This window comes from Zootoca vivipara, chromosome 9, assembly GCF_965207765.1.
Source record: "Zootoca vivipara chromosome 9, rZooViv2.hap1.1, whole genome shotgun sequence".
Classification (NCBI taxonomy): Eukaryota; Metazoa; Chordata; class Lepidosauria; order Squamata; family Lacertidae; genus Zootoca; species Zootoca vivipara.
Genome location: NC_142592.1, coordinates 41253919 through 41270459, shown reverse-complemented (window position 1 = coordinate 41270459; position 16541 = coordinate 41253919). Strand labels below are relative to the sequence as shown.

The 16541-nt window shown below is 45.5% G+C and overlaps 1 protein-coding gene and 1 pseudogene across 2 annotated transcripts in view; both read left to right on the top strand.

Annotated features, from left to right (window-relative positions):
* The window catches only part of SREBF2 (sterol regulatory element binding transcription factor 2), a 36311-nt gene extending 20837 nt beyond the window's left edge, over window positions 1–15474 (top strand). For both annotated transcript variants that reach the window (XM_035127116.3, XM_060279788.2), the window contains 10 exons: window positions 378–651; window positions 1344–1513; window positions 1730–1898; window positions 2433–2553; window positions 3714–3823; window positions 6071–6203; window positions 7216–7384; window positions 10178–10363; window positions 11103–11214; window positions 11877–15474. In XM_035127116.3, coding sequence (XP_034983007.2) covers window positions 378–651; window positions 1344–1513; window positions 1730–1898; window positions 2433–2553; window positions 3714–3823; window positions 6071–6203; window positions 7216–7384; window positions 10178–10363; window positions 11103–11214; window positions 11877–12097 — 1665 coding nt within the window. In that variant the 3' untranslated portion in view covers window positions 12098–15474. The remainder of the gene's footprint in view (window positions 1–377; window positions 652–1343; window positions 1514–1729; window positions 1899–2432; window positions 2554–3713; window positions 3824–6070; window positions 6204–7215; window positions 7385–10177; window positions 10364–11102; window positions 11215–11876) is intronic.
* On the top strand, window positions 8203–8797 carry LOC148684611 (large ribosomal subunit protein eL36 pseudogene; annotated as a pseudogene).
* Window positions 15475–16541: the final 1067 nt, after the last annotated feature.

Below are 16541 nucleotides of genomic sequence, written 5' to 3'. Positions count from 1 at the left end.
GGGGCTTCGCGATATCCCTTGCCCCTCACATCACCGTTAGCATATTTGAATAAGATAGAGAAAAAAAGGCAGTTCAAAAGTTACTGTCAGTTTGTAAAACTGTTTTTTTGTAAACCCCTTAGAGATTTTCTCATCAAGCAGTATATACGTTTTGCTACATAAATAAATGTAGAAATAGATTTAAGTGGTGACAAAGAGAAGAGACCAAAAATGCAGCCTTAGGGTCAAAGATGCTGGATCTTTCAAGGCTAGGCTAAGGTGATTATGCTTGATTGTGTAAGTTTCCACATGCCATCTCAGAGAGTCTCTGAAGTCACTAGACTCTCACAAGTCTTTGCTGCCCCTTCAGCATTTCTGTTTTGGTTTTGTGTCTACAGGAAGATTTTACTGCTGCTGCATCAAACTTACAGACTTGTCTGTCTGCCCTGGGCCGAGCATTGCCTGCCTCTCGTTTAGACTTGGCCTGCGGCCTGTCCTGGAACGTTATCCGCTACAGTCTCCAAAAATTGGGGTTGGTGCGTTGGTTGCTGAAGAGGACATCTCGGCAGAGGCGAGCAACAGAAGCACCTGCGGGTTTTGAGGATGAAGCCAAAACTAGTGCGCGTGATGCAGCGCTAGCCTATCATAAGCTCCACCAGCTCCATATCACAGGTAAGTGGAAAAGGGAGAAGGTGGCTGCTTCTTTGAGTGGCTAGTGTGATGACCTAGACTTATCTATGTACTTTGACTATGCTCAATAGAACATTTAAAAAACCTAAGTGCAGAGTGTGATTCATTTTAGCTTGATGATACAAGTAGTGCTGTACTCTTCTTTTGGGGGGGGGGAGGTGTCTTGTTAGATTTATTCTTACCTGAAAACCAGCTGCTGCTGCTGGGTCCCTGGCTTGGGACTCCGCATGGCGCGGTGCTGCTGGGCGTTTTGTTGGGGTTGCAGCAGCAGCAGCCGCCGGTTCCGGGCGCCAACCCGACAGGCCTCCTCGTCTTCCTTGGCGCCCTCCAGAACTGCACCTATCACTATGGCTTATTTTCGGGGTATGGCTTATATTTCGCAAACGCTTGAAAATCCTGCCATGGCTACGTCTTATTTTCGGAGAAACACGGTATGTACCTGCAACTCAGGATAGCACTCGATGCATCTGGTAGGCTGCAGCCCACAAGATCTTGTGACACAATTAATTTGTCCAGTGATGCTGAGTGTTAGAAGATTCAGGAAGAAAATATTCCAAGGAAATACCCCTTCATACAGCGGTATTTGAGCTTCTGCATGACTGTCTTTGGTGCAAGAGTCTATCTGTAAATTATTTTAAAGGAGATGACGCTTTGTCCTCTGTTTTCTGGTGCAGGTAAGCTACCATCCAGCTCTGCCTACTCAGGATTGCACATGGCTCTGTGTGCTGTGAATCTGGCTGAATGTGCAGAAGAGAAGATTTCACCAAGCACACTAGCAGAGATTCATCTGACTGCTGCAGTTGGCTTGAAGACCCGCTGTGGTGGCAAACTGGGCTTCCTGGCGGTGAGTAAATCTCTTTCAAGCCTCCCACCAGAATTTAGAACAAGTATGTATGGTGGCATATTTCAACTGACCTCACGGTTTTGCGCGTGAATGGAAGTGGCTTTTAAGTTGATCTGTATAATTAACTTTATGCAGAATTACTATCCTTGAGTCAAAGGCATGCACAGCTTTCCTCCAGCACCATATATTACCATGGCACTTTTTCTTTCTTACCAGAGTTATTTCTTAAGTCAAGCCCAGAGCTTGTGTAGTTCTGAGCGCAGTGCCATCCCTGACTCTTTGCGTTGGTTGTGTCACCCATTGGGGCAAAAGTTTTTTGTGGAGCGGAACTGGACAGTGAAAACAGCTGCCAAGGAGAGTCTATATTGCACTCAGAGGAACCCAGGTGAGACCCAGCAGGATTGTGAATACATTGCCCTAAGTCTGCCATCCAAGTTATGGGACAGCATTATGCACGTGTATGCTCACTCTCTCTAGCCAATTCTTGCTTGAAAGCTTTTGGTGCTGTAAGAAATTGTGGAACATTGACTGAGCAATCAATTGGACAATTTCCCATATGATGGAGTTCTTTCTGCAAAGAACTTCTCTGCCCAAACAGATTTTTATTTATTATTTCATTTATATCCCAGCTTCACTCCAACCAGCTCAAGGTGGTATTCTCACAGCAACCCTGTGAGGTTTGTTAAGCTGAGAGTTGGTGACTGGCCTAAGGTCGCCCAGTGAGCTTCATGACCCAAGTGCGGTTTTGATCCCAGGTCCTAATACCATATTTTGAACCCTGCATAACATGGCAAGGGTTTGCACCTGATTATTTCTGATGGATACCTGCGTACTACTAGGGAAGCAGCCCTGAATCTTTTGTAACTTATTGAGAAAAGGAAGTAAAAGCAAATGAAGCTGATTGTTTTTTCATCTACAGCTGATCCCATTGCACAGGTGCACCAGGCATTCTGTGAGAACCTCCTGGAGAGAGCTGTGGAATCCCTTGTGAAACCTCAGGTTCCAAAGGGGGCTGCAGGACATGATGATGAAGAGCCCTGGTAAGCTGCAATTCAGTCCCTACCCTATTGGCATTTTTCTCAGGTTGAGTAGCCGATTCTGACTGACTGCTCTGTCAGTTCCTGTAGCCCAGCAGGTGGGATGAAGGGTAGCCTGTTTCCCCGAAAATAAGCCATACCCCCAAAATAAGACATAGTGATAGGCGCAGTTCTGGAGGGCGCCAAGGAAGAGGCGAGGCTGGACGCGTAATAAAAATAAGACATCCCCTGAAAATAAGCCATAGTGTGTCTTCTTGAAGAAAAATAAATATATGACAGTGTCTTATTTTCGGGGAAACACGGTAGCAGCGCAGATTTCATCTCTTTGGTTAGGAGCAATGTGGCAGGGCCAACAGAATAAAATTCCTGACATAATACAGACACTTGAATCAAATTCATCTGCCATACCTATTGCCTATGTGGTAAAGGGCAAATTCTCCTAGCAATTTATAACTGAATTGCAGTTAATGGATTAGTGCAGGTGTAGCATGCAGTTTTAAGGGCAACAGTCAAGCTCAACAGGTTCATCAGCAAATTATTTCTGTTTTGGAGACAGAAGCACAGAGAAATGCTTAGTATGCTGCTGGATTGTTGAGAGTTCTATGATAAAAGAAAGTTCCCCAACAGAACTTGAATAATAGCAATTTGCAGAGCAAGGAGAGAGCTGGTAACCAGTCACTCTTACTAAGAATAGCCAGGATGCGGGTGGTGCTGTAGTCTAAACCACTGAGTCTCTTGGGCTTTACTGATCAGAAGGTTGGCGGTTTGAATCCCCGCAACGGGGTGAGCTCCCGTTGCTCTGTCCCAGCTCCTGCCAACCTAGCAGTTCAAAAGCACGCCAGTGTAAGTCGATAAATGTAGAAGGTAAATGGTGTTTTTGTGCACTCTGGTTTCCGTCACGGTGTTCCGTTACACCAGAAGTGGTTTATTCATGCTGGCAACATGACCCAGAAAGCTGTCTGTGGACAAATGCCGGCTCCCTCGGCCTGCAAGCGAGATGGGCACTGCAACCCCATAGTCACCTTTGACTGGGCGTACCCGTCCAGGGGTCCTTTACCTTACCTTACTAAGTATATTAAGTTGCACACGTTAAACTGATGCACTGTGGAAATGTGTTGCATTGTCTTTACTGGTAAAAGTCTGATTTCTGCTTGTGCTTGTAGTGAATTCTCTAATGCTTTGGAATACCTGAAGTTACTCAACTCTTTTGTGGACTCTTTGGGAATTGGAACACCACCCTTCACTGGAAATTCTGTGTTGAGGTCTGCACTGGGTAAGTGTGAAGGATTGCGCAGTGTCCCATCTTTTTCAGTTTCATGCTGGAGATCTGCAAGCATTCGCTGCTGAGTTAGTGTTCTAAACTTAATTCAGCTGCAACATTAATTAATGCTGCCCAATTGATCAAAAATGTATCTTAAGTCAATGATATTTCTCTTAAATCCATAAAGGCCAAACTTTTCAATTTTTTGAAATTTCAAACTCTCATAACTAAACAAACCTGTTTGTTAAAATTTAAAGTTTAGATTTAAACTTAGTTTTGATAATTCAACAAGTGTACAAAATATTAAGAAAATTGGATGCCATGAGGTAAAAAATAGGACCATATCTTCAATCTTCCATGTGACAGCTCTTTAAATATTTGAAGATGGCTATCCTATCTCATAAGGGACCCAGATGGCGCTGTGGGTTAAACCACAGAGTCTAAGGCTTGCTGATCAGAAGGTCGGTGGTTCGAATCCCTGCAATGGCGTGAGCTCCCGTTGCTCGGTCCCAGCTCCTGCCAACCTAGCAGTTCGAAAGCACATTAAAGTGCAAGTAGATAAATAGGGACCGCTCCGGCGGGAAGGTAAACAGTGTTTCCGTGCACTGCTCTGGTTCACCAGAAGCAGCTTCGTCATGCTGGCCACATGACCCGGAAGCTGTCTGCGGACAAACGCCGGCTCCCTCGGCCTATAGAGCGAGATGAGCGCCGCAACCCCAGAGTTGGACACGACTGGACCTGATGGTCAGGGGCCCCTTTACCTTTATCCTATCTCATCTCAGTCTAAACATAGCCAATTCCCTCAACCATTCCTCATATGAGGAAGACACCTGCTGATATGAAGAGATAAAAAATTGAGCAGGTGGAATTTTCCTGATATCCCATGATAATTCTCTTTTAGATGCAGTGCAGTTTCTGCTTTTTAAGACAAGCAAGTGTCCAATCACATGTCAGTGATAGTATTCTACATTGATCATGGTGAGATTTGATCAGCAGCTGAGTGGAGACCTCTAGAGGAGAGTTCAGTACTTATGTAGATCTCGGTTTTTTTCTGCAGAGATCAGTACTTGCGGCCTCCTCAGCTAAGATCTGAAAGTAAATACCTTTGACCACTTAATGGTTTTGTGGAACACACCGTGAGAGCTGGTAACTCAGCCAAGAGGTTACTGAGTCTTGTAAATTCTGGTTAGTGACTCCATTCCCAAGGCAGAAGCATTTTAAATGAGATGCATATGTTGGCAGGGTGGTACTGGGCAGCTTGTCTCTGGTTGCTGCTGCTGTTGTTCCCTTCTGCTGAAGCAGTAAGATGAAAGGGGGAGTGTCTGGCAAGATGCTTGGTTTTGTACCAGCCTGTGTGTCAGTGGAATCATCATCAGCAGGTGGATGGTACCCAACTCTGCAGGGTGGCATTCACTATTGTGCCCTGACTTCAGCAACAAAGGGAGTTGAAACAAAATAAAAAAATTCCTTCCAGTAGCACCTTAGAGACCAACTAAGTTTGTCATTGGTATGAGCTTTCGTGTGCATGCACACTCTTGTCACAAGCCTAGCACACCTTGTCTGCCCCAAATGTCCGTTTTGGCTTTCTTCTTTCCCACTATTTGTGCCTTTGTACAAGTTCAACATCACAATCTGGAAGTCTTTTGGCACCCTGGGCAGGTTTACTTCAAGGAAGGGCTCACCCAGAAGCATTACTGTGATGGTATCATGCTGCTCAGCACCCCTTTGCCCCTGCCCGCTTTCCCAAGTTAGACCCTGGGCATTTCAAAGCAGCTGCTTAAATCAGATCTGAGCAGGTCTTGCCGGAAACTGACCTTTTCAGCACTGTCCTCCTTGTAAGGGTCCTCCCTCCTACCAGCAAGCAACCTCACACTATTCTAGTTCCTGGTAAGTTCATTTTCATTACACAGAAATGTGTGTGACTGGGACCTGATGCCATTCTTCAAAATGAAAAGTAGATCCAAGATGAAAATTTAGAACAGAGAACTGTGTGGGTGTGTGACTTTTCCCTGCCTACCATTTTCTTACTCCAAATTGCCTTCCTCCCATGGCTGGCTCCCCTTCTCAGCAGCAAGGGTTTCGGTGTGCTTGAATGTACTTACGTAGGTTTATAGGGGGAAGGAGCTTGAAGTAAGGAAACAGTGGATGGGGAAAAGATTCCTCTTTCCTGAAGCCATTTTTCATTAAAACAAAACCTGTTGAGATTAGCATTGGTGAGAGTGTCTCATATTTATTGTTATTTTGTCTCTGCGTACCTAGGCCCTGATGTGGTGTGCAGGTGGTGGTCATCCGCAATCACAATGACAATCAGCTGGCTCAGGGGTGATGATGCAGCCGTGAGATCCCAGTTTACCAACGTGGAGCGAATTCCTAAATGTTTGGAGATGATGGAGTGTGTGGCCTTTTTGTATTACTCTCACAATTGCCTTTTGTCACTTTAAGTAGTTTCCAAACTGAGCTGCAGTATTTTGAGATTGTATTAACTGAAAGTACCAGCTAGCAGGCACTGGGGTGGTGAATGCAGAGACTCTTCTAAGTGTGAGATGCAGGGAGGAGTTGATCTCATCCAGCTGTGGCCACCTGGGTACTCGGTGCAGCATCAGGCCGGACTTGAGGGTTAGGGAGGGGGAGTTGCTTTGGTCTATAGAGAGATTCTCTCTCCCTTCAGGCTCTCTATCCAGTTGGGTTGGTGGATCTAGAGCAGGCATTCCCCAGACTGCGGCCCTCCAGATGTTTTGGCCTACAGCTCCCATGATCCCTAGCTAACAGGACCAGTGGTCGGGGAAGATGGGAATTGTAGTCCAAAACATCTGGAGGGCCGAAGTTTGGGGGTGCCTGATCTAGAGTGTGTGTTCCTTGCATTGGGAATCAGAACAGATTAGATTCTGCTGGTTAACTGCCCATCTCACTGCCCAGTAGTCTTTTTGCCTGAGCTGACAAATCTGGTCTTAGAGGTGGTGTTGAGGATTTCTATACTGCTGGTGAGGCATTTCTTCATGTGCCGCCTCAAGAAGTCCAGAGAAGGGGCAACATGAGAATGAGCTTTTTCTGCATTGGCTCCCTGTTTGTGGAATGCTCTCCCCAGAGAGGCTCACCTGGCACCTTCATTATACACCTTTAGGTGCCAGACAAAATCATTCCTCTTCTCCCAGGCCCTTGGCTAATCTAAGCAATCTGTTGCCTTTTAAATTGTCTCTGTGTTGGGGAGGTTGTTTTTGTTTGTTATGTTATGATGAGTGGTATAGAAATTTAATAAAATTATTATTATTATTTATTATCGCAACTTAGTTAGTGAGAGGCTTATGGAGCTTATGGAGGTGGTTGGTCCATGGCCACAATACCTTAAAGGCAATGACCTTGTTCCTGGCTTGGGATCTTTCTCTTCTCTCTTCCCCCCTTTCTAGGAATGCCCTTGTGAAAGCTGTCTTTCATGTGTGCAAAGCCATGAACGCCTCCTTGTCTAGCAAGGCAGACGGGCAGCAAAGCTCCTTTGGCCACTGTGAAAGAGCCAGCACTCACCTTTGGAATAGCCTCAACATGAGCAGTGGGGTCTCAAGCACAGGTCTCAATAACGTAAGTATCATCATCATCATCATCATCAACAACAACAACACAGTCATTTACAACTGCCTTCTCCATCTTTTCCTGAGCCAAGGCTTGTGGGCAAATGTTTAGTCATCATTCCATGTGGATCTGAGGTCAAATATCCTGGAGCTGAAGAAGCAGCAGCTAACATTTTTTTCTTCATGATTGGAGAGACAGAGAATGTTCCCTCTCCTCTTGCCCTTTTGTGTGTGTTGACTAGAGCTGCAGTGTTCCCTTTCCCACAGTAGTGCTTGAGGAGTGCATTTGTTTCCAGTGTGTTGGCTTCCAGTGCACTGCCAGAATTAGCAGGCTGAGCTCTCGTTTGGTCCTGTCCTTGTTGCTTTTAATTATGCCTCCAGGGCGAATTGTTCCTACAGAAGGCACTACATGTCTAGTCTCCTGTGGGCAAGAACAGTGTGAAGTCCTTGTATCAGGGTGTCAGCTTCACCTTCATTTCCTTGTTTCTACGAGAAGCTCGGGCTTCCCAACTTTTGGCACTGTACAAGAATCGGAGCTGATCATCACTGCTGGGTGGCAGCTGTAGTGCATTGTAGTTGCATTGCATGTTCTGGCAGTACTCGTGCAATGTTTCCGCAGTGCAGCACAGAGGTGCGCCCATTTCTCCTCTGCAGGTGGGAATCTCCCCAGCTCGCCTGGATTGAATGCTGTTCTTTCCGATTCAGTGATTTAAATGATGTGGTAGAAACTTCCTAGGAACTTTACATCTGAATTGGAAGGGGCCAAGAGGCCACCTGTACAATCCAGACCACACTGTACTGCAAGCAGAAAGAAAGCACGAGAGACGAAAGTGGAGCACATGGGTTGAAAAGCTGAGAAAAGCTATATGTGGCAGTGAAAAGGCAAATAAAGTGCCCATCGTTATCTCTATTTTGCTTAGCTGATTTCCTTTTTGGGCATGGCCTAGATGAAGCAGCAGCTGCGGCAGCCATGGCAATCTGCTGCCCAATGGCCCTTCGCCTGAGCAAGGGCCACAAGGTGACTAAGAATGGGGCAAAGTCATGCCAATGCCGTGGACACCTGACCACACCAGGTTTGTGTAAAACACGATCCAGGAAGCATGCTGCCTCGTCTCCAAAAAGATATGTGTGATGGTGCTGTTGAAGATCTCCAAAGACAAAGGCGCTCTGCAGTCCAACAAGAAAAGGGTGGGGACTTACACCCAGGCCAAGAGGAAGCAGGAGGAACTGAACAGTACCCTGGAAACAATGAGGAAAGCAGCAGCCTAGAAGGACTAGAAGCTCCCTGGCCTCCTCCCAAAGTCTCCGCAATAAAGATTATTTTGAAAACCCTGTAAAAACAACACTTCTGTTTTGCCTAGGTATTTTTGAATGAACCAAAGTGAGTCCTTCAAAATGCAGTTTGAACTGATATTAAAGATACTTTTTTGCCACCAGAGGGCGTACCAAAGTACTGTTCTGTAGAAGATGTTGATTTGTTTTGCGGTTTTTTTATCCCAAGGGTACCTTCTGAAGATCATACTGCTTCATTTTACTTCTGGCTAATTGTTGGAACCTTTGGGACACATTTTCAAGGACACTTTCTTAGCGTTCCACTGTCATCATCCTGAGCTTTGCATGGAAAGCAGGTAGCATCTGGTCATGGCAAGCAAATTGTTAGTGGGCAAGGTCAGGTTAAGCAGGTAAAGTCCAGCCAAGGCAAAGTCATGTAGAAAAAGCTATTTTCTGGAAAGGGCAGCCAAAACAGAATCTGTAGACTGACCAGACCTGTCGTGTGGCTGGCTCTGCCTCCCTGGCAGAGCTGTAGTTGGGTTGCTAAAGGATCCTTGCCTGATTTTGCTATCTTGTGACTCCTGCAAGGCTAGAGAGATGGGGATATTGCAGGGGAAACGTTCTCTGAGTCCATAGATGGTGGCAGGGCTGTGTCCTCCAGCTGGCAGATCTCTGAATAAGGTACTGATCGTTTCCCAGAAGTGGTTTGAGCCTTAGGCTCATTCATCTGTCACCACTCTCTCATCAGTCATGGCGGCTAAAATAAAAATGAATGTACACCCCCACTGCTCATCATTTGGGCAGTCTTCTGTCAGTGGACCGTCAGTTCCACATTAAAACAATGTGGTGGCCTCAGTATTTCTTCATTTGGCTTAATCTTTCATTTTCTAGTGGCAAGTAGAATTTGCACAAAACACACAGGAAGCAAGAAACAATTCTTGTTAGGTAATTCTTTGAACATTCACTGTGATGGATGCTGTGGTAACAATGATTTGTCAGTGGTGGGTTGCTGGGAGTCCACTGCACCCTGATTTTGTGTTGACACCCTCAAGTTTTCAGAATACAATTATAGGTGCTGATTTTGAGCTACAAAGGGGCACAGGATACTTAAGGGGTAGCCAGCCCTGTGCCACCCACATGTTATTGGATCACTGCTCCCATCAGCCTCAGCAGCATTGCGCTTGGTCAAGTATGATGGGAATTGTAGTCTTAACAACATCTGAAGGGTACCACATTGGCTACCTCTGGATAACCTGGTTGCTTCCTCCATGCTATCTTGTCATGTCCTTTGCTGATAATATTTAGACAACAAATTATTCAGAATGCTCACTTTTTGAGAAGAAAGGGAATTTGACCACAGAGCTGTCGGTTGATACCATCTCATCTTTAAGATAAAAACACTATGTATGATTCTGGTAGTATTTTTCGATATGCTTGAGAAGCTTTTGTCCGTCTGAAGGCTGCTGCATCCAGCTGATGATGCTGGAATGTCTTGATACTCCTGTCACTGAATGCGTCTGTTTCCTTGCAGATGATCCAGCTGCTAGCTTGCGACCTACTGCTGTCCCTCCGCACCACTCTGTGGCAGAAACAGATGAGCTCCAGCCAGGCCTTGGGAGAGGCCTACCATGCTTCTGCTTCTGAGCTGACTGGATTCCAGCGCGACCTCGGCAGCCTGAGAAAACTGGCCCATAGTTTCAGACCTGCTTATCGAAAGGTAAGGTCCTGCCACTTGTAATGAGTGAGGAGATGATGACCTGTTCCTTGAGTTCCTGAATGCTGTTATAGGCCAAAGGGGCAAATGGTCCATGAGCTAGGCCAGGACTGGTTTTGCTTTGAATTTCCAGCAGTGTGTTTGCAGTGGTGGCTTCCTGCTGAATGCGTCCTTCCTGTTGTAGGCTTTGCCCTTAAGTAGCATTCATTGGGTGTGTGGGTGTGTTGCAGTTTCCCTTGGATTTCAACTACGGTAATGTAACACTTCTTGAATGTTCAAAACTCTATGTAAATTATCTCAATAATCCTTAAAACAGCCCTGTGATGTATGCCATTCCTATTATCCACATATCACCCGTGTGAGCGGTGAGGATGAGAGAATACGGAGTTGCCTAATGCCGTGTAGCTTTTATGGTGGCTGCGAGATTTGAACTGGGGATTTCTAGCCTGACAGGCTTCATCACTGATCCCCACTGGTTTGTACGCACAAACAGCGCAGATGGTTCTGTGGTAGAGTGTGGACCGCTGCTGGTCAGAAATAGTTGGGTAGCATGCCCCTCTTTTAAAGGGCACATTCTCTGTACACTCTTGCTCAGCAGAAAGGAGCTAGGGAAGGAAAAGTGGCCAAGAGGATTAGCACCAGAAGGTGCAGCGCATGCCCAAATCTACAGCACCACAAGGTGATGGAAGGTTGCTAAAATGTAGATGCTGCCCATTGTCTTCTGCTTTCCCCCTCCTTTCAGGTGTTTCTGCACGAGGCCACTGTGCGTTTGATGGCAGGGGCCAGCCCCACACGCACTCATCAGCTGCTGGAGCACAGTCTCAGGCGTCGGACACCCCAGAGTACCAAGCAAGGTCAGGAAGCTCTTGTCCTCTTTCTTGTCCATCTCTGCCCTGAACTGGGTCACCACCATCCCGGCCTGCACAATCTATCTATAAAATGCTTGCAAGCAATGCCAAACCATATGCGACAAATGCCACAGTTAGTTTAGCCTCCCTGGTGTGCAGTTCTAGAGACCTGGTTTTGCTGTGATGAGGAATTGCCCAAAATCGGGGGGGAGAGGGGAAACATTCCCCCCCCCTTCGGTGAGCTGCTTTTTGTTCATAAATTGTAGGATCCAAGCCCAGAGTGTTTAAAATGTTTTAAGAAGCGGTGGCACAAAGATGTTCGCTAGCTGACATCTGAGGCTGCTAATTTGAGCAAAATAAAGGCCTGTCGTGGAGGGGGGGGGGCTCGACCACCTGTGCAAGTGTCATCTCTGTTACCAGGACAAGGCTGCTAAGTCTGGGCTGCCGGCCAGGTCTCAGCTTGGGGCACCCGAGCCTCTAGAATAAATTGCTGCCTAGAGTTTCAGTGGGAGTTGGTTGGCTGCTTCTTGCACTCTGTTGGGTGGCACCCATTGTGAAGCAATCTTTTGCTCACCCCCGTGTAGTCTTAAACAAATTTGCTCCCATGGTGCACTTACTGCCCCCACAAGTGCGGCATTCCTTGTGATGCCTCTTTTTTCCGTACCTAGGTGAACTGGACGCCCTTCCTGGACAGAGAGAGAGAGCTACGGCAATTCTCTTAGCTTGCCGCCATCTTCCCCTCTCCTTCCTGTCGTCCCCGGGCCAGCGAGCTGTCCTGCTGGCGGAAGCTGCCCGCACACTGGAGAAAGTTGGAGACAAGCGTTCCTGCAATGATTGCCAGCAGATGATTGTGAAGCTGAGTGGCGGCACAGCAATTGCGGCTTCCTAACCATGGAGGATTGCAGCCTCGTTGCTCATTGAACGCGATTCTTGCCCCTTCCTACCCTCCTCTTCTTCCTCCTCCTCCTCCCTTTTTGAACACTGCTTCAGGTTAGGACCATGAAGGTTGTGATATGCTAGCCAGGGCAGGGTCTTCTTGTAAACCAGCTTTTGTTGCTAGCATATGCCTTCTAGTACAAAGGGTGCCCACCCTGGAGCTAGAGAGTGTTTGCATTTTCGCACACTGACAAAATAATTTGCAATAGTGAGGAAGAAGGGTGGGTTCGGAAAGGTTGGTCCCCCACCTCTTTACAAAACAATCTATCTTCTGAGGAGGGGTTTTCTAGAAAGTAAGAAGAGCTGCCCTAAGCCCTTTTTCTAGCATCTGCGGTGACCCTTGATCTGCACATCAGGTGCCATATGTTTTTGGCAGGCCCAGAGAGGAGATCTGGCTCCTTGGTCCTCAGTGGTTGCATAGAAGCTTTTCTATAGATTCTGCATTCTCTGAGAGCCTTTGGAGGTTAGGGGGACCTCTCCTAAGGAAGAGCACCACAGTTTTTAATGCAATTTGGGTTTTTTATAGAATTTTATGACTTTACAAGCACTATGGACAACATCTAGGTTTTCCTTCCGTCTTCTGTGTCCTCCCTTCCAACTTTTACACATGTATCTGCCTCCTGGCAGCTGATGGAGCCATACTGTTGTTAACTTTGGAGTTGTATTTCCATGCCCTAAAAGAGGGGACAAGGATGGACTTAGTGGTGAACCAGAAGCAAATTTAAGCTTGTGATTCAAAAAGCATGCATAGACAAACCACTACTCTTTGTTTGTGCTTATTTTTTTTTAAAAAAATACATGCAGGACCCACACTCCTCCCCAAAATCTGGATTAGGATCACAAGGAGGGGGCTAAGCATTACTCTTAGGAGTTTGTTGCTGCTGTTTTTTTTGGGGTGGGAACCCCGAAACAAACTATGGCTTGGGGAAGATTTTCAGCAGGAAAAAATAGCACAGAGAGGAAGGTTTAAAACCCCTCCTGATCAGCGCTCCTACTGTTGCTTTTTATAAATAAAGAGACACTGTAAGTCTAAGTGCACTTTTTGAATCACATGCTTACAGTCAGCATTGAGTTTTACCTTAACAAGAAAGCAGACTAGGGGCTGAATTCTGTGTTCTCTGCCCGCTAGTGCGAGAGCAGAGTTTAAAGGTTTGGGCCACAAAGAAATCCAATGCAACAGTTGTGCTAGCTGAAGCTTGTTGTGCAACAATTTTAGGCAATGCATTTGTGCTTTTTTTGCACAACTGTGTTCTGCCAGTGCAACAAGTATACCGCTAAGTGACTTTAACTTTTTGCTACATTGGATACAACCCTAGGAATCCATTTTTCTGATGTTTGATTTCTTTGGTAGCTGCATCTATATGAGTATGCTTAGGATAACAGTCTTAAGACTTGTCCACACTACCAACAGCTGCCTCCTTTGGAGAAGCTTTGACGGTCAAACAGGTTTGTAAAATGGTTTACATATGTAGTGTAGATATAGCTCTAGACCTTGGAGGAAGAGGAGTGGTTGCAACTAGGCCTCCTTGTTGGAAGAATAGGTTCTAAGAAAAGAGATTTTATATTTCGTAGAGCTCGAGAGTCTCACAAATCACTTTTGCCTTCTCCCGTTGCCTATGCACCATCTCTCTTCTTGCTCAGCCTCTCTTATTTCATCTTCCAAATCTGTCCAGATCAAACACGCAAGCACCAAACAAATGAATTTGGGGACACATAATCCTTTGAGGAGGCCCACACAATGGTATATTGCAGTAGTTCTTGCAGCTAGTGTGCCTTCCATGGGTAACAGCTGAACACTGCTGCAGAACTAAGACTCTCCATTAAAAAAAGAAAAGAATTTCCTCCTTAAGCCTCTCATTGACAATTTTCAATTCAAATGAAGCTCTGTGTGTCCCAAAACACATGAAATCCTGGGGTAGGGGCTTTCCAAACACTGAAACAATTACATAATTAAAGGAATGTGGTCTGAATCGCACAGATAAAGAGATGCATATCACATTGATATCAAATTTTTAAAACTTTCCATAGAGTAAACCAAAAGACCACCCCACGACAAAGCTTTGGCTAACTTTGGTTACTTTGGAGACCAGTTCTCAATCTTCCTGAATATAGTGGAACTAATAAGAGGTGTAATTTCATGAACATTCCAAATCTCCCATTGGTATACGTGAGTGGATGTGTTTGAAAGGTTGCACTTGCGAAAGGTATCAAAATGCACAGTGAAAGTGAACCTGGGAAGTTGCTTTGCCAGGACTAGTTCGTAGGAGTGGGGTGTAGGGCATTTAGTTCCATATCTCACATCACATGGATAATCTTGGTTGCTTATCCTACAAACATGGGTAGCAACCATAGTCTAAGCTTGTGCCTTGGATTCAGCACTGCAGATCCGTGGGCCATTGTTTAAATGGGCAGGCTGGAAGCCAAGGACCATCCTGTTCTCTTAAGGGTGCTTCCCGACAGCCGTTTCCCCAGTGATGGTAGCGACAAAACAGAAAGGGTAACAAACTACCTCAACGAAAAGGTTCATTCTAGCAGGATGCCTGGGGTGTTTGGTGCTACCATTGCTGGTTTCCTTCCACAGCTGTTCTGCCACTCATGCAGATTGTTCCAGTCTGCTTGGAGTTAGCAGCCATCCACCTGGGATTAAGACAAGGACCTGCGTGAGTTGTGAGTGTTCAGCGAAGTGATTTAGCATCCCTGACGCTTAGAGAGAAACCTTTCCCATCTAGAAGCTCTCGTAGCAAATAATTCTGCTCGGTTAAGTTTTGAAGTGTCCGGATTAGTTAATGTGCATCAGAATGTCATCTCCTATTGACACTGTGTACCGCAGGATATCTCAAAGTTCTATGGATTTGAGGCTGTGAAAGCCATTTATACTGTCAAGCAGGAGGGAATACTATGACTGAGAATGGGCATTGCAGTCAAGGGTAAAAGCCTCATGTTGTACAGCAGGAGGAGGCATTGAGGGTGGTACTGCTAGCTTGTGGAATTATGCTTGTGTAGATGGGACCTCCACAAGGGAATCGCCTTGTCTTTCCATGTACTTCAACCATTTTTTTTAAAAAAGACACCTCATTTATTTATGGGTTTGTTGTCACCCAGGCTATCTCTATATTATTTTTGTGTATATACTGTAACTTTTTTGTGCTTTTATATATGATGTGAAAAGTGTATTTATCCCAATGAAGTTAGGAATAAGGATTCTTTGCTATAAGAAAACGTAGCTGGCAATGATGTGAGTGGGTGAGCGTTTCTGGCATATGTCCTGATTGTGACCCTCTCCTGGGGTTCATTGCGTGACTTGTCTAATAAAAATCAAATTGTACGCAACGTCTGATACTTGAAAGAAGCTTTATTAAGAAGAGTGCGTTTTGTTGGGGGGGGGTGTATGAAAAATGTTTAAAACGTTCTCCTGCAAAGTGTGCTTGCACACCAGTGGTAGTACAATAATAAAAACTGATAATGGTAGTGGCTAAATAGGATTGTCAGAATGCTACAGTGTTCAGTGGTCTAATTGAATTAATTAGGTTTTTTTTCAAGGTTAAATCATCAGCGTTTCCTCTGTCACACAAGGTCCATAAATATTTGTTGTTGTTTAGTCGTTTAGTCGTGTCCGACTCTTCGTGACTCCATGGACCATAGCACGCCAGGCACTCCTGTCTTGCACTGCCTCCCGCAGTTTGGTCAAACTCATGTTCGTAGCTTCGAGAACACTGTCCAACCATCTCGTCCTCTGTCGTCCCCTTCTCCTTGTGCCCTCAATCTTTCCCAACATCAGGGTCTTTTCCAAGGATTCTTCCCTTCTCATGAGGTGGCCAAAGTATTGGAGCCTCAGCTTCAGGATCTGTCCTTCCAGGGAGCACTCAGGGCTGATTTCCTTCAGAATGGATAGGTTTGATCTTCTTGCAGTCCATGGGACTCTCAAGGGTCTCCTCCAGCACCACAATTCAAAAGCATCAATTCTTCGGCGATCAGCCTTCTTTATGGTCCAGCTCTCACTTCCATACATCACTACTGGGAAAATATAAAATATAATATAAGCTAGAGTAATTCACAAGGAGTGCAGAACAGATCAGAGCAAGTTGTTAAGCATTAGGATTAATTTGCCAATCTTCCCAGCAATCTGAAGGACTTGGAACAGAAAACCTACACTGATGATACATATGCCACAGGTTTGAAAGAACTATGAGGAAGGGTGCATATAATTGATAACATATCTCTTTTAGGGAGAATCCACAGTGGAACAACATTTGAAGGCCACAGGTTCCACATCTCTAGATAGACTTGAGTTCCATAAATCTTTCCTATTACTTTAGCTTTCTCATTGCTGGCTGATATTTCTGTTTATTTCTGTTAATGTTATTGTGTTTGAGACCAAGCTCTCGTTTTCTTGACAT